The sequence below is a fragment of the Eretmochelys imbricata genome, chromosome 3, assembly GCF_965152235.1.
Source record: "Eretmochelys imbricata isolate rEreImb1 chromosome 3, rEreImb1.hap1, whole genome shotgun sequence".
Classification (NCBI taxonomy): domain Eukaryota; kingdom Metazoa; phylum Chordata; order Testudines; family Cheloniidae; genus Eretmochelys; species Eretmochelys imbricata.
The window spans coordinates 206,767,520-206,791,516 of record NC_135574.1 but is presented as its reverse complement, the minus strand read 5'-3'; the positions used below and the strand labels follow the sequence as shown (position 1 = coordinate 206,791,516).

Sequence of the window (23,997 nt, the reverse complement as noted above, 5' to 3'; positions counted from 1 at the left end):
GTAACACAACAGCAAACAGATTATAGTGCATATGCTGAGCAATAAAGTGCTTATGTTACTGAACTCCAGATATAAATCCTGTTTTCTTTACTATCTTTATTCAAATTCTCACCTGATTGTCATCATACATTCAATGTTCTAGCCTCATTGCAATCTCTTCCCCATTGCTATAACCAAAGATAAAATGTATAAGGGTAGCTCCACAAATATTGTAAATATATTTACTATCAGTTCAAAGATACATCCCTTGACTGGGTCTCTTGCTCAGGAAAAGTGCATTGGCTTTCAGACTTGCAAACTATTTACCCATATTTCTTTTAAAAGTACAATTACTTTGACTACAATTTAAAATAAAGATCCAATGTACCAAAATATTATACATTGTTGTTTGGGCCATGATTTTACTGAAACATTAAAAAAAATATAAAATCAGTTACCTCTGGAAACTGCTTAAATGAGGGGGGGGGAAACAAGATTTGTAAATTATTTGTTCAGTTTATTTTTTGAGCTATGAACGATCTATAAAAAAAAGTAGATTAAAAAATCTAAATCTGATTAACCGTTCATAATATATCTGCTCTCTGTGATGTGCAAAGGGCTGATTTTTGATTATGGATTCATGCAAAGAAGTCTTGTTACAAACTCATAATTTAAAGGTAGAGAAGAGCGATACCCTGGATGACAATAATGATCCATCTCCTCTTGAGGAAACAGTACGGTTTAGCAGATAGGGCACAGGTCTAGGAGTCAGGAGACCTGGGTTCTGTTCCTTGATCTGACACTAGCCTGCTGTGGATGCTTAGGCAAGTCACTTTGTGTTCATTTCCCCATCTGTAAAGTGGGGATAATGATTCTCACCTTCTTCTGTAACGAGCTTTCTAATCAACAATCCAAAGCATTGCATAACAGCTATGTATAAATTTTAAAAAGTCACCACAACATACAGACAAATGCCTCTGTGTCCTTGCCAGCAAGTACAGAAATCCTAAGTCACAGATGGAACCATCAGTGCTCTGCTGCACAGAGTGAAAACCACAAAGGGTCTGAAAGTAACTACACTTTCCCTGCAGAGGGTGTGCAAGAGCCCCAACTATTACTATGGTTCTTGGGCTCAGTGACAGCCCAGCTGCCGCACAGCTAGTTCAATCCAAGCTGCCAGGCTGGGGCGGGGGGGGACGGGGGGGGATTCTATTCTTCTATCCCCTTACGGCCTCTGTGCAAAGCCCATTTACTCGAGATTTGTGGTAGGATTGGTGGGGGCGGTATCTGGTCCATCAAACTGCCAGCTCTTTTTACAGGGAGCTGGTTTATAACCATATATATTAAAGTTTTAAAAGTGTACACAATGGCCTTGTTTGTAAAATTGTCCATATAAATTTAGTATACCAAACATTACAATACTATTTTAAGAAACAAAAAAGGCTATCACTCATGATGAAAAGCTATTAATCTAGAGAGACTGATGGACAGAGAACAATGAGATACAATGGGCTTGTGATTATTTTTTTTCCTGGTTTCACTATAGCACATCTATCTAATTTAAAATATGGATTTTGTGAGGCCGGGGAATACTGATGCCTTACTGAAAATCTTGAAGAAATTCTTTAAAATGCTTTATTCCATGAAGAAAATAAATGGAGACCCCTCTTTCTTCTCCCCAACCACCCTTCAACTATCTCAGAGTCTGATTAAGAATGGCAATTTTTTTCTGACATTCTCGGGGTTTTTTTAATAAAAGAAAAATGTCAGATAGGGTTAGTGACTTATGTTTGTTTGTTTTTTCCTCCAGTATGATTTACTATGTAGATATTGCCACTGATTTACACATTATATATTTTTCTTCTGGTGAGATTACAAACAAATGCATACACATTTATGAATAGATAGTACATGGAACAAGATAAAGGTCCTGAGAACACAACAGTAAGTGGTTATATAATTTGGCATTTCTTGATTCTTGCAACTTTAAAGTATTTATTTTTTGGTATGGAATTTCCTGGTGTTGCTTTTTCAAATGAAAAAAGAATAAGACAAAAACATGATAGCTGATAAAGCTGCAGCTGCCTTGGGGCTTGTCTAAATAATTTTTACACTACCTGAACCATAATGGTTTAGAAACTGGTACGGGTAAAGTGGTACAACTGCCCACTGCTATACTGGTATAATGGTGCTTATACAAATATCGCTTATTCCTATAAACGTATGCATATTTCTAAATAGCTGCTATCAGTGCACAAGCGAGAAAGGGAAAGAACAAAGAGTGAGAGATTAAACTTTCACAGTAGTGATCACTGATCACAAGAATCATAGTAGGGGACCTTTGTGACAGCTGAAGTCTATTTGTAAGTCTAAACAGGCTTTGAAAAAAAGATTTTTTTTATATCTATTTTTCTCCAAAACCTCAGGCTGTAGCCACAGACACACATTCGCGTGCACACACACGAACAGTTTGATTACCAGTAAGCAAAACCGCTGGATGATCGTAAGCGCTAACCTGGCCGCCTTGTGCATTTTTTTCTGAAATCAGTAAAGTTCCAAACATCTCTTTTACTTCTTTCTTCAACAAAACATGGTGTTTTTTCAAGAATAAAATGTGTTTGCACAAACGTTCCCATAACATGGCAAAATCCAATGGCAGGTCACACCTGGAAAACAGACACATGCAGTAAATACGACAGACACGGTGTGCCAATAAAATGTAAAATCAGCCCACACTATTCATATCTTTTTGTTTAGTGCCATATAACCAATGAGATATTAACTACTTTTTAAAAACTCAATTTGTAATATCCTCGCTGAAAGGGGAAAACAACATTTCTGTGTCTACAGACTTTGTCCCTTTACACTTGATGAATCCTTGCCATCCCCGTCCTACAAATGTAGATGAAATGAATAACTCCTTTTATTCTGATTACCTCTTCCTTCGTGCACTCACATTAGTGCTCACATAATCAATGTTGTTGCCATAGTCTGGGTACATTTAATAATACACTACATAGAATTATCAGAGATGATTAAAAATACAGTATAGTTGTCAATGTGCATGACAGTGTGATGCTTTATTCAGGATTTATTGAGTTTGTTCACTAACGTAAGGCTGCAGGGCCTAGGACCTGAGTTCGCAGAGCATGGGATAGCTGACTTTCTCACAGTCCCTCTGGGAGGCCATGCAGAGCCATAGCTAGGGTGGACTGTGGAGAATAGGCGCTGCAGGAAGTACAGCCCAAGGGACCCAGAGTGACAGTATCTTGCAGCCCTCTGATTGGCCAGCAACCCTATTTAACTCTGGAAGGTGCCCCAAGAAGTTTGCTGGTCAACACCAGAGATTTTGGGCCTGGTGCAACTCCAGACCTCATCTGGTCTCCTGATCAGTGGTCTCTGATCCCAGCCTGACCCTGACTCTAGCTTAGTACTACCTCTGATCCCCAGTCTCTAACCCCAGCCTGACTCTGATCATGACTGCTAGGCCACACCATGTATGCCCTAGTCTCTTACATCTTACTTGGCAATTTGCAAAATTCAGTGTTCCATAATAGATCTTCCAGTCATTACTATAAATTAGCAACATTCTATTGCACTGATACACACTTTACAAATATTCCTAGTCACATGATATACTGGATTAAAGGTAGTGCTGCGAGCCAGGAGGTCTTGAGTTCCGTTTCCCTTCTGCAACTATCTGGCCCTAATAATACTTTGCTTAATCTACTAAACAGCCTGATAACACTTTTTTCTCCAGCAGCTTTTTCAAAATCCACACTTATGGGGATTTTTCAGCAAAAGTGGCTTTTCAATTTTTCACAACAATCCAGATACTGAAAAATATTCCCTACTACATCTGGTAAAAAAATTATTTTAAAAAAATTGCTCCAATTCCGAAGAAGTTTCACAAATTCAAGAAGAAGCAAGTTTCATTTAATGCTATAGGTGTATTTTCCTGAGAAACAGCTTAGGAAATACTGCAATAATACATCAGTGCTCAGAGACGTATCTGTCTCCAAAGGACAACTAAATCCTGTGAAATGAATGGTACTTCACTGCTAATAAGTGCCCTGATCCTGCAAACACAAGCATTCCTGTAACTTTACTCATGTTATATATTAGGGCATAAACATTAAGGAGTAAGGCATGGGGAGGGAGTTCTGTTTTCATTACTGTGCCAGCAAATGATCTCTCTAATGAAACCTTCCCTTGCCTTGTGGCACGTGCATGAAAAGGAAACATTCTAGACTTCTACAATAGTATATACAAAATAATTAACCATTAAGGGTTCACACTTACAATAAAAATCAGGGAATGCAAAAGCTAAAGATTTCCTTCAGCAATGTTAACTCAAGCACATGGCAGATAGAGTTGATTTTATACTAGAGATTTAAAAACCTAAAAACAAATTGTAATAATATGTTAAGCAATTTAATTAGTATTTTTTATTTCTGTTCTTGCTTCAGGCCAGTAAAAGCATCATGACAGCATTAAATTTCTCTTGGGAAGTTACATTTTTCTATTTGAACTGTCCAACCTTTAAGGTCCATTCTTATAAAGTTCCATTTTAATTTCAATTTAGTTATCCCAGCCTCTGGATTAAGGGAATCAGGGATAGGCCTTAAATCCCAACCTACAACTGGGGAGGAGAGTACAAAGACTGGCCAGTCAGGGAAGCCAGTGGAGAACCATGAATTTCAAATTTCCGTGGCTGGAATACGAAGCCTCAGTATCTGTGAAACATGATCACACATTCAAATAAACTCTACTGGGGAGGGGGAGTGAAGGGGCATGAATGAGAGGAAAAAAATGAATAAGGGACTTGAAGCTGGTCAAAAGTATAAATTGTGAAGATGCTAAACAGACCAACTGCTATTCCCCTCATCCCTTTTTTTCAAGTGCATACATCCTGCGCAGCACACAGGGGCAGTGAGTATACCTGAGAGTACACACTTCTAAATGTGCATGCTCAGTTCCAAGTTTTAATATATGATCATAACTTTGTTTAATTTCAAACATTTTTTTTTCAAATCCAGCAAAGATAGCCTTCAATGATGAAGAGTATCTCCAATTTAAGTTTCAAATTTCAGTCAATTTTAATTGATTCTAGTCTAATAAAGAAGTGCTTTGTTGTTTTTTTAAGTGAAAATAGTATTATTTCCTCTATTTAACTCAAAAATGACTGATTGAATTAGTTTGGAAACTGTGAGGAAAATTCTCCTTGGAACCAAGAGCAAACATCCAAAAAAGGTGTTTCTATTAAGAACTAGCATAAACATATGAAAACAGAAGTTTATAGGGAAACAGTTTTGCAACATTTAATTCTAACTTTCACTACAAAGTGAATGTTTATAATAATGCACAATGTTTTCTGGGACACAAATAAATGCCTCTATGCTGGCCATACGTTTCACAACCTGGGCTCTCAACAGAATTACCAGTTTATCTGTAAGTATTGTATATGTATGTATCTTCCTTTTTAGAAAGATACTTTGTATAGTATTTCAGAAACAGAATATAAACCACACACTGAGCACTCTGTTAGAAGCAGCTGCGTTTCCCTCTTCTCCTTCCCAGAAAGATGCATCTTTGTAAGAATCCTTATTTACTCCTCAAATTTATATCCCACATTCTTGTGGTTCTCCATTGCAACCACTCGCCTTTCAAAAATAAAGGACAACTATATGAGATCCCTTTCAAGTTTAATATTATTCCTCAATCAGCAAAAGGAGTCACTGTTGAGAAATTCAATCAATTTGCAGGCCGGGGTGCAGTACACTGGGAATCCAGTGCAAGTCTTCTCCCTGACAGTGCAGAGTCTATGATGACTAGGCAAACCAAAGAGCACTTTTTTGCTGTTGAAAGTCAGTCCACCTACCTTTCTAGGTTAGGGAAGTGTATATTTTAATGGTACATTTTGAAGTTGACCAGTGGATTTTAGCCACATATCTCTCGTTAATGCAAATGGAAGGCAGAGCTAAATCTATATAATGTCTTATTTAAAATGAGAAAAAACTTTACACTTAACATGTAAAAGCAAATAGGTGCACAACCATTTAGTGAGAAGAGCTCAACTGAAATTATTTTAAAAACTGACTAGTAAATAAAAAAAAAAAGGCTTAATCTGCTAATTTAGAATGCTTGAATCACATGGCTGATATTGAAGTGTGTGTAGATCACCTCTTGGAATTCTGAAATTTTTATAGCGGCAAAGAGTCCTGTGGCACCTTATAGACTAACAGACATATTGGAGCATGAGCTTTCGTGGGTGAATACCCACTTCGTCGGATTTATGCTCCAATACGTCTGTTAGTCTAGAAGGTGCCACAGGACTCTTTGCCACTTTTACAGATCCAGGCTAACATGGCTACCGCTCTGACACTTGAAATTTTAATGTCACTCATAGGGTTTGACCTATATTCTGCTTTCTTTTCGTGACACATTCAGAAACAAATTCAGACAAAGAGTAAGAACATTAATTGTATGATTGCATTAGTTTTGTGACTATGATACCTGGCTTGTTTTTCATCTGTAGATCTACCTCTGTCATTAAGTGTTTTCCCAGGTAAGAGGCATCCATTCAATGTGTTCTGCAACAATCCCTGAAGCTGATGAAGGACAACTGCTTCACATGCCTCAAGGTCTTCCTCTTTCAAATTGCCAGTTTGATTACAAAAGCTATAAAATAAAACAAGTGCTGCATGAAATGTTTATTTAAGCCCAGACAGACAGCTAAAATAGGTTTGGATATAGAATCTGCAATAATTCTCATGGTTTATGGAATAATAATCAGTAATATAATCTAGACATAAAAATGCAGCCATGACAATGTCTCTTGACAAAGACATAAAATAAGAGCAATGTAGTTAGAAAAAGATTTTTTTTTAAAAAACCCAGGGATCAAATCCAACTTTTTAACTCCTTAATGCCTTTGTCTGTGGATATTACACCTGAAAAATAATTATTCCCATGACAAGAAACACCACATGAATATTCCAGAGGAGCTAAACCAACCTATCAACCAATCTTTAAAAAGGTAAAGTTTTATATTGTTGATTATATCAAGATTAGTTCTTGCAATAACTTTTGTCACCTGACAGCCTTGTGAATCCTGGATGCAATAAAATATATCTACCAGCTATTTTTTGGAGCTAAAAGTCTGGATGCAACAATTAAGATTGAAACAACACAAAGTTCAATGCCATCCGTTGGAGTGGGACCATGCAAACACTTACATGTGTGCTTAACTTTGTGCACATGAGTAGTGCAACTGAAGTCAATGGGCCTATTCACGTGCATAAAGTTAAGAATGTGCATAAGTGTTCGCAGGACTGGGGCCTCGACATCAACAGTAGTTAAACTGATAAATTAAACAGTAATAAGTCACCAGGACCAGACGGTATTCACTCAACAGTTCTGAAGGAACTAAAATATGAAATTGAAGAACGACTAATTGCGCTACGTAACCTATCGCTTAAATTCTCAACCAGGGGTACACATCCCCCAGGGGCACACAGAGGTCTTCCAGGAGGTACATCAAGACATTTAGATTTTTGCCTAGTTTTACAATAGGCTACATAAAAAGCACTAGCGAAGTCAGTACAAACTAAAACTGCATATAGACAATGACCTGTTTATACCGTTCTATATACTATATGCTGAAATGTAAGTACAATATTTATATTCCAGTTGATTTATTTTATAATTATTTGGTAAAAATGAGAAAGTCAGCCATTTTTCAGTAACAGCATGCTGTGACACTTGTATTTTTATGTCTGATTTTGTAAGCAAGTTGTTTTTAAAGTGAGGTGAAACTTGGGATATGCAAGACAGATCAGACTCCTGAAAGGGGTACAGTACTCTGGAAAGGTTGAGAACCATGGGCTTAAATCAGCCTCTGTACCAGCTGACTGGCGGATTGCTAAAGTAACACTAATTTTAAATAAGGCTCCAGAGGCAATCCTGGCAATTACAGGCTGGTAAACCTAACTTCAGTACCAGACAAATTGGTTGAAACTATAGTAAAGAACAGAATTATCAGACATATAGATGAACACAATATGTTGAGGAAGAGTCAATATGGCTTTTGCAAAGGGAAATCATCTCTCACCAATTTATTAGAATTCTTTGGGGGGGGTCAACAAGCGTGTGGACAAAGGTGATCCAGTGGATATAGTATACTTCAGAAAACCTTTGACAAGGTCTCTCACCAAAGACTCTTAAGCAAAGTAAGCAGTCATGGGATAAGAGGGAAGGTCTTCTCATGGATCAGTTACTGGTTACAGGATAAGAAACAAAGGGTAGGAATAAATGGTCAATTTTTACAGTGGAGAGAGGTAAACAGCAGGGTCCCTCAGGGATCTGTACTGGGACCAGTGCTGTTCAACATATTCATAAATGATCTAGAAAAAGGGATAAACAGTTAGATGGCAAAGTTTTCAGGCAATTCAAAATTATTCAAGATAGTTAAGTCCAAAGCTGACAGCGAAGGGATCTCACAAAACTGGGTGACTGGGCAACAAAATGGCAGAAGAAATTCAGTGTTGGTAAATGGAAAGTAATGCACATTGGAAAACATAATCCCAACTATATATACAAAATGATGGGGTCTAAATTAGCTGTAACCACTCAAGAAAGATCTTGGAGTCATTGTGGATAGTTCTCTGAAAAGATCCGCTCAATGTGTAGTGGCCGTCAAAAAAGCGAACAATGTTAGGAACCACTAGGAAAGAGATGGACAATGAGACAGAAAATATTAGAACGCCACTATATAAATCCACGGTACACCCACATGTTGAACTGCATCAGTTCTGACTGCCCCATCTCAAAAAAAGATATATTAGAATTGGAAAAAGTAGAGAGAAGGGCAACAAAACTGATTAGGGGGATGGAAGAGCTTCCATATGAGGAGACATTAAAAACCCTGGGACTGGTCAGCTTGGAAGAGAGATGACTGGGGGGTGTGGAGGATTTGATCGAGGTCTATAAAATCATGAATGATATGGAGAAAATGAATAAATAAGTTTTATTTACCACTTCACAGAACATGAGAACCAGGCGTTATCCAATGAAATTAACAAGGCAGCAGGTTTAAAACAAACAAAAGGAAGTATTTCTTCACACAACGCACAGTCAGCCTGCTCCCACGGGATGTTGTGATGGCTGAAAGTATAACTAAGTTCAAAAAAGAATTAGATAAATTCATGGAGGATAGGTCCATCAATGGCTATTAGCCAAGATGATCAGGGATGCAACCCCATGTTCTGAGTGTCCCTAAACCTCTGACTGCCAGAAGCAGGGACTGGATGACCAGGGATGCATCACTCAATAAATTGCCCTATTCTGTTCATTCCCTTTGAAGCACCTGGCACTGGCCACTGTCAGAAGACAGGCCAAGCTAGATTGATCATTGGTCTGAGTCAGTATGGTCACTCTTATGTTCTTAAATATAGTTATAAGTATAGGGATTACTGGAATTGCCACAGTGAAGGTAAATACCATGTTGACGCAGAAAACAATTTCTAATTATATCCATTGTACAGACAAATAATTCTGACTTGTTTTGGAAACCTTCCTTATATCTCCCTAAAATAAACAGATCTTTTTTATTGCAGCATTTAATTAAAGATGCCAATCTTTAATAAATACAATAAAGACCTTTCACTCCCAGTGCCTGCATTTGTAGACATAGTGAGATGCCAAACGATGTGTTTCATAGCGGCAGACAGGCACAGAACAATATCACACCACTATTTACATACATTCTTCGTTACAGTTTTCCGCTGCCAACCCGGAAAGAAGAATATGGTATCATCACTTTTTACACTAATCCCAGCACTAATGGCCACTTCCAAGGGCTAGAGTAACCTTCTGAACATTTAGGCTGAGTAGAGCCCTTATTTATTAAAATAATTTGGTGAGACGGGGTTCCTAATGTCATATTTCAGCTTTTTGCTGACAAGAGAAGTGTGTTTTTTTGTTAACTACTGTAGATGTCAGTTTGGAGGAGGTCTTTCCCTCTCTGCCCCTTTTCACCAACAGAATGAAGACCACAGACCACCAGATTATATCTCAAAGGTCACTGAACAGCTGCCAGAGGTAACAACTTCCAGTCACCAGAGCCAAATTCAAAGCTAGTAGCCAACAAACAATTTAAAGCAAAATTTTATTTATAGATGTTACAGCTAGGGACACTAAAGCAAAAGGCCAATATAAATGGGATAGGACTGGGGAATAGGAAATACTATACATTTCTAATGTCTACTTTTTAATGTTGATGTAGATCAAATGAAAGTTGCATCAACCTTATTAACTTCTTCATTTTTGCCAGACTTATGGTTCCACTTTGGTATAAAGTTAGGCACTCAGGTGCTGCTTTCGCCACCAAATCTTCTATGAACTGGAGTAAATGGGAGAATCCTTCAAATGACAGACAATCCCTGAAGACAGATAACAAACAATGTTTTAAAGCTTTTAAAACTGCATTCTACTGAGCACAAGTCAAACAATATGTATACATTTAGATAGACTTTGCCTCTGAGCAAATTCTAAAATATTTTGATTTGTATCCTTATTTTAATCTTTCACTCACACTAAGAGGTTTACAAAAAGGTTAAAAGTCTTGACAAAAAGGACAGAACTCAGGCAGACTCCCAAAATAAGGTAAATGAATACCGTAAGAGGAAAAACAGAAATGAAACAGAAAACTATATAAACCGCTTTTTAGAAAAGTGCTAAATCTACATTTATATTGCGAATGAAACTGAGAATTACCTTTCAGCAAAAACAATATTGCTGTAGCTCTGCAGAAAAAGAAAAAAAAAATCTTGAACTCCTACAATTCTTTTACATTTCTGCCAGTGGTCTTGGTACACTTTGGAGGCCATGTTTCAATAGCACCAAAGTGTGTTTTATTTTTAATAAGGGTGAACACGTGTCCCTGTTTTCAGGGGCTGTCTTTGGGTTCCTGCCAGCTTCACAGAAATCAGCACTTCGCTCTAGTTTTTGGAAGACTCTGTAGACTTGGCCACATAAGGAATAAGAAGCCATAATTATAATCCAGAATCATAATCTATAATCCATAATCCTTTAATACCTATATAGCACTTCTCATCCACAGATGACAGAGAGCCTCAAAAGGACTTCAATGGCTACCAGGGTCAGTGAAATTGGCAACGAGATGGCTGGGCAAATTTGCGCTTCCTGATATATGTTGTCATCCTGCCCTCCCCTCTATCCACAAGAAACCTCAGGCCAACAATCCTCCACATGTAAAGGCAGATCAATAAGCAGAGAAACAAAAAGGAAAAGACAAAAATATAAGAACAAACTCTGCATGTATGAGCAGGAAAAATATAAAACGAGGGTTTATGGGTGAGGGAAAATGTAGAAAGGGGTAGGAGAGGGTTAAATACTGTTTTCTCCCATTAACTATAAAATGTCCTAGCCCTTTGAGAAAGAGTGGCAGAGATGGAGGAAGAGTTAGTATCTCTTTCAAAACACACACTACTGGGATGTTTGGAAAAATAAAGTATCAGAAAAGGAGTTTTACAGCGATGGGATGTGATTTTCAATTTACCACTAACTTCAGTGGGATCAGAGCTAGGCCATCGCCAAGTGCTTTGGGAAATCCTACTCGCGGGGTTTAAAAAAATATTCACCTCTTACTGACTTTTGGGAAGTTTTCTTAACTTGTTTCAGCTCACATCTCCAAAATGGCTTGTCCTACAGACTCCAAATTTGTTTTATTGCCCTTGATGTGGAGAGATACCTTTTGGCGTTTGTTTATTTCAAATGGGGGAGTAGATGAATGTGGGTCAGAACTAGCAAAGATACATAGTATAAAGTGCTTGTGAGGGCGGATAATATATCCCACTCACCAACACAATAACTTTGATAAATTAATCCTTCCTTTCCCCCAAACCAAAACCACATGCTAATCCTTAACCAGGGGCTTTTTCCATATCAAATTTCACCTTTCACAACTTTCTTGAATCATGATCAAAAACACACCAGAATTTTTTTATAGGGCTGAAGTGTTTTTTTTCCCACACCCTTTTACTCAAAAATGGCTGAAAGGAATGGATTCAGCTTATCCTTTTACATACACACACACACAGATGCACACCCTCTTTGAAAAGAGGAGCAGCATAAAAAATTTCAGCCCCAAAAGTGAATATTTCAGAAAGTTATGAGTGCCTCTGCAAAAGGGTTAAAATAGAAAATGCACTGCAACTTTTAAAAAAGCCTGCTAAGTTTTTTTTTAAAGAATGCGTTTGTGCCCTCCTTTGCTTCTTTACAATGTTTAAGAAAAGGCCAAGATTAAAGAGATATTTTCTCTTCTTGTGTGTGTTTTTGGTTGGTTGTTTTTTACTCTAGGAATATCAGGAATGTAAACTCTGGTCTTCCCTGATTTAACTGGAGGAACCCATAGATCACGATCCATAACTGAGTCGCCAGAATGTGTCAAAGGGTCACATGGGAGGCCTCACGCTCACCCTGCAGTGGTGACTCACCGGTCCAAAGGGCTGGCTGAGCTCGGCTCTCCACTCCAGATGTTGCGACATGGTGCACGGGGTTGTAGCACCACTCAGGTTTGGTTCAACTGCATTGCTGTCATGATGATGGGAGTCCAGCCGGGCCAAATTTGAGTGAATGCTGCTGTGACCTCATGCACCAGGTCGCAATGCCCGGAGCAGAGCGCCAAGCTCAAACAGCCCCGCAGCACGGGACTCATTGCTCTGGTACGCACAGTGTACTTATTAGGTTAACGTGTATATTATAGATCATGGTAAAAAATATTTAGTGAGCCAGGTGTTTTTTGCACGAAAGCTATTCACTGGGTTGCAGCAGGCCACCAACATCTACCAATGGGTCCTGAGTCCAAAAAGGTTGAGAGCCACTGCGCCAGAAGGCTCAGAACATGTATTTTGTGACCTCTTGTCCTTTATCTGAAGATGTGAGAGTGCTGAATGTAAAGGCTTCTCTTCTCCCGAACGTTATTTTGATGTTGAAGTTACATAGGTGTTCACAAAGTATTTAACTCTCTTTCACTCTTTGCTCATCTTTCACTCTCTTGACTTGTGGTGTAAATACTTCACTTGTTATTCAACCAGTGTGCCAGTTAGACAGAACCTGAACCTCTAACAATAGAAAAAATACATACATTACATATACATATACGATCATCTGATCATTTTTATATACAGAAATACACACACACACATTCTTTTTAAAATCCTTCATAAAGAAAAAAAGAGCACAAGCCCTCTATTTCCCTTGCAGGTTGCCTTTAGCTGTAGTGGGTTCTACTGGCATCTGCTATAACGAAACTGCCTGTGAAGTTGAGACCCAGACACCAAAAAATTTCTTGGCTTTCTTTAAACTCTGCTCATCTTACCTGGTTGCCAAATGAACTTTATACGTATGAGTCTATAGTATCTCTGTGTTAATTTTTTTTAAAGGTTTCAAAAATTAATCTGTTTTTCATAAAAGTGGTTACAAAAGTGTTATTTGTACTTTCTACTAGATCAGGGGTTCTCAATCATCTTTTTCTTTCTGAGGCTCCCCCAACATGCTATAAAAACTCCATGGCCCACCTGTGCCATAACTACTGGCTTTTTTTGTGTATAAAAGCCCGAGCTGGCATTAGGGGTAGCAAGTGGGGCAATTGCATGGTGACCCTGCAAACCTATATTGCTCACGCTTCAGCTTCAACCCCATGTGGCGGGGCTCAGGGCCCCAGGCTTCAGTCCCATGTGGGGGGGGTGTCATCTTTCTGCCCTGGGCTCCAGCAACTAACGCTGACCCTGCTTGGCAGACCCCCTGAAACCTGATCACGGCCCTCCAGGGGGCCCTGGACCCCTGGTTGAGAACCACTGTACTAGACTATTTTCTCCCAAAAGAAAGTAATACAACAGTTTCAGTTTTTAAACATCCCTTGCACAGACCATATGATACTCATATATATTAAAACCAGAGACAGGCTTGAACTGAAACTTCAGATCTGAGTGCTGCTGGAACAATGGGACAGAGGGTTTTTAAAATCCAGATCTCAACTTTGCAGCTTGGGCCAATCTATAGTGAAAACATGTTCCTGTAAATCCTAATGGAAATTCTTTAAGTGATATATATTCAAACTCCATAGCAATATACATACATTCCCTTCCTATGTATGAGACACATTTTGCAACTATATGCAACAAACGTGTAGTAATAATCTACAATAGCATTTAAACTATTCAAAATCAATTAGATCCTGAGATAATTTCTTAAAATTACTGACACATTGAACAATTTAATTCCTTTACCTCCACTAACAGAATAAATTTAGTGACCACCTACAGGTCCAAAAACATAACTGGGACCTACCAGGGATTTGATGAAGCTACACCTCTATAATGATGCAAATTAAGATTTAAACATTGTAACAATGGAGCATTGCTAATCCTTTTACAGAGGTGTAAATAGCCATTCAGATTTTGATTTCAGATGGCCTGCTTTGTTAAGGAGTTTCAACAGAAGAACTCCACGAAGCAACAACACAGCTGGGCTACAAACTCTAAGAAATCTGGTTGCCAAATCAAGATTTTTATAAAATATAACAGTTTATTACAGTTTGTTCATTTTGCAATGATGGTTATACTCCCTCATATATAAAGCGGCAATATGTTCTCACTAAACTTTGCTAAGCTTTGCTTCAGTTCTGAAAAATACTAAAGCCCTGTCTTCCACTACAAAGACAAATTAAATTTAAACAGCTGTGCATGCAGTTTTTAGACTTGTAATACATACAACAATACTAGAGATCACATATGTAGTTAAACAGTACTTTTTCTTTTACTAAAATCTTACAAAACCTATATGTTAGTGGCTAGCTCATTTCTTACTGTTTTACTCCCTCTGGGTGGTCTTTCCAGGGTGCCACTTGAAGGGAATACAATAACAAAAAGAAGGGGAAGGAAGGGACACCAACATAAAGAGAAACAAAATGTATGACAATCTGCAGCAGGCTATGGATCAGAGGTCAGCAAACAAGGGGTCCTTCTCTTTTACAGGTTGCTTCCTGGAAACAGTCTGATTAAGCTGACAGCTTGAATTATGTGTTACATTTTGTAATGCACAATCCATCTGTGCTAAGTCCTCTTCAATGCAGCTGAAGCAGCACTGGCAAAAGCTGTCTCTCCTCCCACCCCCAACACAGGCCTTAAAATAGTCATCATCTTTCTATGCATTAATTCTCTGGGGTTTTGGGTTTGGTTTTTTAGCCTTTTAAATAGAGGACTGGATAGCTCTGAGGAATGAACAAAAAAAAAAAAAAGATATGGAGCTTTTCACTTCTAGTTCACTGGTTCAAATCTGTAACAAATCAGTAGAGAACAGCAGTTGTTATAGGATAGCTGTTCAGTACTTTATGTGAAATGAATTACAGGTCTAGTACCACTCACAGTAAACAAGGTGACATCACAAAAACTATAACCAAAATTAGCAAAATCTAGAACACTTGTTGGCAGGCTCAGCAGAGAGGCCAAGAAATGAACAGGTGCAAAGAACAAACTACTCATCTCTCCTATTTGGTTCCCACAATATAGGTTGAATTTAGAGTGGAATATTTTAAACATACGTGTACTGTCACTCTCTGGCAGATAAAAAGAGAAACTCATTTGCCAATCCATCACTGCTCACATGAATGAAGCTCACTTTCTATATTTTATTAATTTTAATAACTTGAACATCAAAATTGTCGCATTCAGCTGTTTAAGAAAGTACTGAATATAAGTCTGCTTCCTTAAACTACATTACAAGCTTTTAAAAAAAACCTGTTATCATAGCAACATCACTCATGTATTTTCACAGGTAACAGCTTGTCAGTATATCCAAGATAAAAATCGTACTTTAAGCAGTTTGTAACTGCGCTTTAATAACTCACTGTAAGGTAAAATGTGACATTAAAAAGGCTTTTTTGGGGGGAAAAAAGGCTTTTTACAAAATATATTTGCAAAACAAACAAAAATTAAAAACTTAACTGAAGAGGCTCCACTGTTCTCCACTAAGTTGGATGCAGATAATGTCACCTGAAAACCAGTCACTTGCTGATGTGCACTAAAGATTTTTGTTTTGTTTTTAATTCAGCGAAATAGTGACCTCAAAATAGTTTGTCTCTGTAATTTCCTTTCCACACACCCCTTACTACTTTTAACCAATAAACCTAAAGTAGACTCATGAACCCAGAGGAAAGGTGATAAATGGTAGAAGTAGCACTGAGGTCACAATAACATGCTTAAGAATTAAAGAAGATACCAAGAGGCTGAGGGCCCAAACTATAACCATTTCAGTTTGATACCCAACCATTAAAATTTTGCTTAATTACAACATAATTTCTTCAAATATAACCTGTGCACTAGTTTTTTGGGTATTTTTAATAACTATATGGGAAGTTTGACTAGTTTACAACAAAATATTTGGGGGCGGGAGTAGAAGAATAGTAATAAATGTCACACCTTCAGACCACATTTCAAAAAGGGGTTATATTTTTACCGAGGTTATTTGTATCACAAACTCATTTATTAATCACTTTAAAACTTTGTGAAAAATCTCTTTGCATTTGAGAGTTACTATGCAAAATATCAAAACATTCAAGTCTGAATTTGAGTGACTAATAGGAGCAGTAGGATCTAAATGCTTCCTGTTTGCAAAATTAACTATGAAGAAACTACTTGTCTCTCCATAGGATCTTTCCCAGATACAAATATTTTGCATTCTATTTGTATTTTAACTTTTCAAAAACAAAAGCAAAATAAAATCTATATAATTCCTGGAGAAATGGATCAACTGTGATCAAATTTTTATGACCTTGAAAAACTAAGACTTGACAGTTTTAGAGGCCATTACCCACTTTCAGCTTTGAGTCAAATTCCAGAGATAACGAGAACAAAGAACAAATGCTATCCAGGCTTAAGAAGAACCCACAATATTTTCCATCTGTTTATATCAGCAGCTGGAAGTCACTAAAATCTATAGGGACAGGACAAAAGGTTACATTCCCACTGCTCAGCGATGACTTTTCTGGCACAATCAACCACTCTATACAACTTTCTTATGAAGTGCTATGATTAACAGGTGTTAAACAAAAGGAAAACTCTATAAAAGCTATTTAGATGTAAATTAGATGTTTCTGTAGTAAGCAATAGTCTAACACATGGTTTGAAAAACTGAAATGATAATGTTGCAGAAATGTATTTTAATGGATATCTGTGTTTTTCTGCTTAACTGTCATCTAGTAAAATATGAACCATTCCTGAAATCATTCTCTAATAAGACTATATGTGCATGTGCATATATTAAAAAAAGCAGAGATATGTTAAACATGTTAAAAAGACAAATGAACAAACAGATAAATAACCACCGGGGAGATTGGTTTAAAAGCCTCATTCATTCTTGCTGGATAACAAATGCTATTTTTCTTGGCTACATAGTTTTTATTTTTGTACTAACTCACATGCCTCGAATCACCACCTAAATATGTTTAACCACATCAGTCCTAAACATTTTGCATGGGAACTGTTCAAGGATGAAGGAGGGGAAAAAAAGCGGACAGGTAGCATCACCTGGAAGACAAGTGGAGATAATGTCAGTTTGGCAATAGAAACTGAAAGGAATACATGTATTTAGGAGGTTTCAGAGTATTTAGGAGGGTGGCTTTTCCTGATAACGGCCACTGGGAGGCTGTTGGGATCCAGAACAGTAAGGAGGCTAGGCAGTAAGGGAAGCAGCACTGAGTAAGAGGAGGAAGAGTATTGGGAAGCTGGCAAGGCAGGTAAATGGCAGGCAGCCATTGGAGAAGAGTGGGTACAATCAAGCAGGCAACAGGGAGAACGTTTGCAGCTAGGAACTAGGAGGAGCAAAAAGAAGGAAAGTCAGCAAGTGGAAAAGCAAGGAAAAGAAGAGAATATGTGGGCAGGAAACCTTGCAATGAGCGGGAGCAAGGGAGACTAGCAGCAGTGAAAGGCACAGATGAAGTAGGAGGTGGGGATGAGCTGGGAGGAGAGTGCTGAAGAGCCTTGCCTACAGGAATGCAGCTGAAGAGACAAGCAGAATTGAAGAGCTGCACAACAAACTGGTGAGGCGCTCACAAACACAAAACTTTGTGAGATCAAAGGTTCACAGTGCAAAAGGAATGATATTCTTATTGCTTTACACCAAAGTGCTCCATCAGGTTGAAGTGAGTCAACCATAAGATATGATACAACAGACAACAGATTCAGGAGACCTGGATTCACCTCCTGGCTCTGGCACAGGTTTCCTGTCTGACCTTAGGCAAGTCCCTTAATATACCTTGTGCCCCAGTTCCCACCTCTGTAGAATGGTGATCATGTTTCCCTACGTCACATGGGTGAGTTGTGAGGATAAAAGCCATTAATGATTGAAAGACACTCGGATACTGCAATGATAGGGGCCATAAAAAACATCTAAATAGACTTACACAGAGAACAAACAATGCACTTCTAAGATGCAGTTGCACACCTCGCAGGTGTTGCTTTAAGTTGTTAAGTTGAATGCCCAGGGAGTTTAACCACCTGAAAAATTCAAATTACCATGAAATGTACTGTTTAGTGAGTTATTTCCATTATCAAACTGAACTGATATACTAAAATAAGGAAAACAGTGAGACATCTGCATTTAATTGAAATCATAGAAACAGGCATCTCAAATTGTGTGATGAGTTCCAAAGTCAATTCATCACAAAAAAGAGACCCTCATTAAAATGTCTGCTTGTAGCAGCTAAGAAATTTGCATATTCATATACATATTTTACAGTAATACAGATTGTCAACAGGACAATCTCCAGAAAAAAATCCTAACTAAATAATCACAGTGAGAAAATATTTAATGGCTTACTGTCTTGTTGCTGAATTCGCCGAAGAGTCTTCATCTGTCGTAGAGCGGCTTACTGTTTGCAAAGAAAAATGTTCTTTGGTGGATCCGGTTTCTTTTTCTTGTTCCAAGTTCATGGATTTTAAGGCTGTCTTGCAATCCACATCTCCTAGGCTCTGCTGTAGTTCAACTGTGTTTATTATCTGATCCTCTTCACTCACAGAAACTGTAAGGTCACTGCTGCTGTCTAAACTTTCATCTTCTAGCTCCAGTGTGTTTGCAGAGGGCCACAGAGTATCTGTGTGTTGGGCTCGACCTGCAATAAAAATATGACAAATATTGCCAACATAGTAACAGGAGCATGACAAAAAATATACATTGCACTGCGTTGCAATGAGACCCAGCCAACTACATTTAATATATGTATTAATTCATACAGTCTAAAACCTCTGCTCCTTCTGCACATTTTTCCAGGGTTCTCCAGATATCCCAGGTTTCCATTCCTTTATTCATTTCATTGACATTCTTGCCTAATGGGGATGGATGCAGCTTTCTCTGGAATCTGTCAATGTGGCATTGGAGTCATTCTCAGAGTTTTTGACGATCACCACAAACCTCTCTCTCAACAGATGCAGCGCTTGTTCTACAATGCTCAAAGCTCCTCCTGACTTGGAAATGAGGAACTAAGTTTGAGTCTTGTACTTGGATTCCTCCCCCTTAAGTAAAAAGAACAGGAGGACTTGTGGCACCTTAGAGACGAACAAATTTATCTGAGCATAAGCTTTCGTGAGCTACAGCTCACTTCATCGGATGCATTCAGCTCACGAAAGCTTATGCTCAGATAAATTTGTTCGTCTCTAAAGTGCCACAAGTCCTCCTTTTCTTTTTGCAAATACAGACTAACACGGCTGCTACTCTGAAACCTCCCCTTAAGTAATATGTCAAACTATTATTATAAGAGGGACTCACATGCCACGTTACAGCACCCAGAAATTTCCCCGTGACATACTCCTAACCCTACAGGTACTCTCCCTACATGCTGACCCTGCTGTCCTTTTTGGAGAAACTCCCTTGTGATCTGTGTTCAACCTACAGAGACACTCTCTGAAGCTGCTATGCTTTTTTTTTTCTTTAGGGACTGCCCCAATAGGAATGCTCCTAATAGGCTGGCCCCGCTTCTTAACCAACCAAAGGAATATTCCACGGCCTGCTGGGCAGAAAAGATTTCCCAAAGTCCTTGGACTGTTTCCTTCTGCTCAGTCTCATGTGTAACGAGTTCATGCAATTGCATGAGTGGCCACATATTTCAACATTTTGCCAAGAAGCTGTCAGTCAGTTAGTGCTGCATAAATCCATAAAAACGGTTATTTCCTTAGTATCTTTCAACTCTCTAACTTGTCCACCTTCTACCTAACCTCCTTCTTCATATTTGTGTATTAGTCTATGCTTTCCTCACAAGGGGTGTTCAGTGGATCCCCTATGCCTCCTCTGGGCTGCAAGTGAAGGGGATCCTCCACAATTTAAAACAGCAACAAGGATTAAGACAGCCTCCTCCAGCAAATCTCTTCCGACATAATGGGGAAGAATGGCCTGAAAAATGGTCTTGGGAAGGCAGAAGTGTGTTTGAAGAGGAGGCAGCTGTTGTCTGGAGCTTCTAATCTGTGCAGGAGCAGAGCTATATGCCTGTTGGCTTGGAAGTTGTGCATGGCAGCTGATTCCCCTTGCTGCTCAGCAGAAGGAGGTTGCACTAATCTTCTACGATACAAATAAAAATAAGCACTACTAACATTTTCATTTTCTGGTGCATTTTTAGAATGTCATGAAAATGTATCAAACAATTCGGTAATCAAGTAACATTGCCATGAAACTCCCAAGTTCCCACAAGATTCACTGCAGTATCAGTTATTTCTAAAATTAACCCAAGAGTGTTCACAGGGTCTTGCTTGTGCTGCAAAACAGAACATTTCCTCCCTTCCCTACACTGAGCTTCATTTTTATTTGAAATTATGGCAGATTTCAGAAAAATAGTTTTTGATACAAATAACGACAAGATCTTATATTCTATTTTCTGTTTCCAGCATTCAGGATATGAATAAATGTAAGAGATAAGCTATTACTTTTATTTATTTTATGTTGCTTTTATACATATTATGCTGCCATTTCTGAACAACAGAAAAGTACTCAAAGGAAAAACAGCTTCAAGTCACAATGTACTGCATAAACACCTGAAGCTTAAAGCATAGCTTGTGTCCAGTTGTGGTACACACAGCAGAGCCAAAACTTCCCTGTAATTTGCAGCATGAAAGATCAAACTTTTATGAGAACTAGAACAAAAAATTCAGACCTGGATTACTTTAACCTTAGAACTCTATAATGTAGGTTTGACATCATAAAGACATAGAAGCTCTCCCCCTACCCTCATGGGGAATTTGAGGTGGTCACCAATCGTTCTGATTTTGAATCAAACTTATGGTTTCCCTTAAGATAGAAGTATTACATTCCGAAATTAAAAGTATTTTTCCAAACGTGACACTGACCACCTTAACATTTCTTTGGGGAGCAAAAGGGGAGAGAACAGACATTCTGCCAAATCTGCTTTGCAGAGCCTTAAGACTAATATAAGCCAGGTTGGTGTTGTCTTGTTCCACCTCAAATAATGACAGTCTTTCATTAACTGGAGAAGTGGCAAATATGTCAAAGTGACAGTAGAGACAATGAAAAGCAAACAGAGTCCTGAAAGCAAGAGAAATGGAAAAACCACAAAAAAGGCAACAACAGGATGCCAAAGAAGAGAACAAGAAGTATACAGGGTAATATGAGGAGACTGCCAGCTTTTGTCCAAAAAATTGTGATCATTACATTGAGAGGCAGTAGCCCCCGCCCCCATTAAGGTTGCCAGTAATTTTCATTATAAAGTTCCATTTTAGCAATCCTTATATGACTTAGAAAATTGGGTTAACCTGAAAATTGACATATTTACTGGAAAGGCAGAGGAGAATATTTCTGCAAGCTGTTAAGAGCAGTTTGATCAATTTTCTTGAGTTACTCATCTCTACCACTTGAGCTAAAAATAATAACTCCATTAGCAGATAATGATGGGTTGTTATCATTTGTGCACCAAGCCATTAGAGGGGGCTAAGACACAGTTTCCCAGTAGGTAGTTTGCCAGATTGTAGCACAAAACTGGGAATCATGGTTCCTGGGTTCTGTTCTTGGCTTTGGGAGCAGGGGGAAGTATGGTTCTTCCACTAGGCCAAAGGATATTTGATTGTGGGAAACAGTGTTTGTGAATCATATGCCTATGAAACATGGTTCTCAGCAGGGCATGGGACATTCAGAGAATAATGAGTAAGCATGTAATGAATTCATCTACATGTACAAATAGTCATTCCCAAATCTTATACAAAATCTTGTCTACACGCAAAAGCTGTACTGCTTTAATTATACCGATACAGTTAAAGTGGACCAATCCCCCTAGTGTGGACGTAGTTATATGGTATAAAGGTGTTGTATAGCAGTACATCTTATGCCCCTTCCAGTATGGTAGAACTATATTGGTATGCAGGGTTTGTGCCAGTATAACTACATTAGTAAAAGAAGAAAATCACATGTATAACTGCCATATTGGTGTGCAGACCAAGCCTTGGTCAAATCTGGATGGATTTTCACAGTGATAGCAAATAGCACCTCTCTTCCCTCAGGACAATTCCCTGGCAAATTTCAAGTTTCTCCTCTAAAGACCTAAGGCACTAGATATATATTTTTTAATCATCTGAAAATATTGTATCATTGGCAAACCTACCTATTTTTCAGTAGCTTTATTCTCAGAAATAGATTAACTATTCTGCACAAACTTTCTGAACAAAATCAACCTGAGGCAGAGACCAAGCATGTTTCCCAAGTAAGTAAAACAAACAACATTAGAGTGGTTAATAGAAAGATCTGATACTACAGTACCTTAGTAAAAATTCTAGATATGGCAATAAAAACACCTTGCTGCCCTGGTGAAAGGCAGTAAAAGAAGGATTATCAATGAGGTCTTGGATCTCAAAGACTTTCCTTGTCCTACTAGCTAAAGTTATGATCAGTAGAAAGACCACCTTCAAAGGAAGATATGGGAGAGAAAAATCACTTGGTGGTTCAACGAAAGCACCCAAAGGCCAAGTGAGACCCAAATTCCATAGTCACGTCCCTGGTTAGTCTGTGGGTACCAGTATATCAATAGGCCTGACTTCCAACACCTGCCCCCGCACCAAAAAAGAGAGAGAGCTGGGATTGGAAAAAATAAAAATATCAGTTCTTTGGAGAGACCTAGCAGACCTGGATATTCCAGATGATGTGCCCATGCCAGGGCTGTCAGGTTAAACTGCGATTTGTCCTACCAAATCTTTTACAGGACCTTGGACATATCCACCAATGCAAAAGAAAGGCATGTGTCAGCAAACTGGATCCCCATCTATTCTAAAGCAAAACCTTACTTGTTTGGTATTGAGGCTGGTCACAGAGAAATGCCTATTTGAATTACCTAATTTGGCCAGGATCAAGCTCCTCACAGAGTTCTTAATGGTCCTGTGTGTGGTTCGTACTACTGTGAATCACGTCTTTGGTCATAACAATCAGATGCACCACTAATGGGGACACTGTTTCAAATGCACCATTCTCAGAGACAAACCACCCTAACAGGGGAAACAGAGATCACTTGCTACCCCAAAACCAAGACAAAGTCCAAGGAAACACGCTTCTGTGCTGGGATTCAAAGAAAGGGTACAAAGAAGGAGTCCTCTTAACTCCTCCACAGCTAAGCAGCTTGGCGTGAAACAGCTGCAGAACTGTTCTGTTGCCAGGGCCAGTAGTAGCAGTTGGGACCTCTGCATGCTACCTGTGTGGAAAGTTTAGGCCTTTGGAGCTGCAAAGTGGCAGATTCATTGGCTGAGCTTCAGCATTTCCCCAGCACTGTAGCTCACAGACACACAGCAGAGGAAGACTCCACAGTAGCATCTAGCAGTGCCAACCAAAATCAGGGCCCCACTGTAGTAAGCAGTAAGAGTCAGAGACAGTCCCTGCACCAAACAAACAGACAAGACACAAAGGGAGGAAGGGAAAACCGAGGGGAAGTGACTAGCCGAAGTCACACAGCCAGTC

The 23,997-nt window shown here is 38.7% G+C and overlaps 1 protein-coding gene across 6 annotated transcripts in view; it reads right to left on the bottom strand.

Moving 5' to 3' along the window:
- KIZ (kizuna centrosomal protein) overlaps window positions 1-23,997 on the bottom strand; it is a 99,275-nt gene that overhangs the window by 33,822 nt on the left and 41,456 nt on the right. For 3 of the 6 annotated variants that reach the window (XM_077814157.1, XM_077814156.1, XM_077814158.1), the window contains exons 6-11: window positions 18,880-19,171; window positions 18,464-18,557; window positions 10,756-10,784; window positions 10,287-10,421; window positions 6,496-6,660; window positions 2,495-2,645 (exon numbers count right to left, since the gene is read on the bottom strand). In XM_077814157.1, the coding sequence (XP_077670283.1) occupies window positions 2,495-2,645; window positions 6,496-6,660; window positions 10,287-10,421; window positions 10,756-10,784; window positions 18,464-18,557; window positions 18,880-19,171 (866 nt within the window). The remainder of the gene's footprint in view (window positions 1-2,494; window positions 2,646-6,495; window positions 6,661-10,286; window positions 10,422-10,755; window positions 10,785-18,463; window positions 18,558-18,879; window positions 19,172-23,997) is intronic. The other 3 variants (XM_077814160.1, XM_077814159.1, XM_077814161.1) reach the window with 2 other exon arrangements.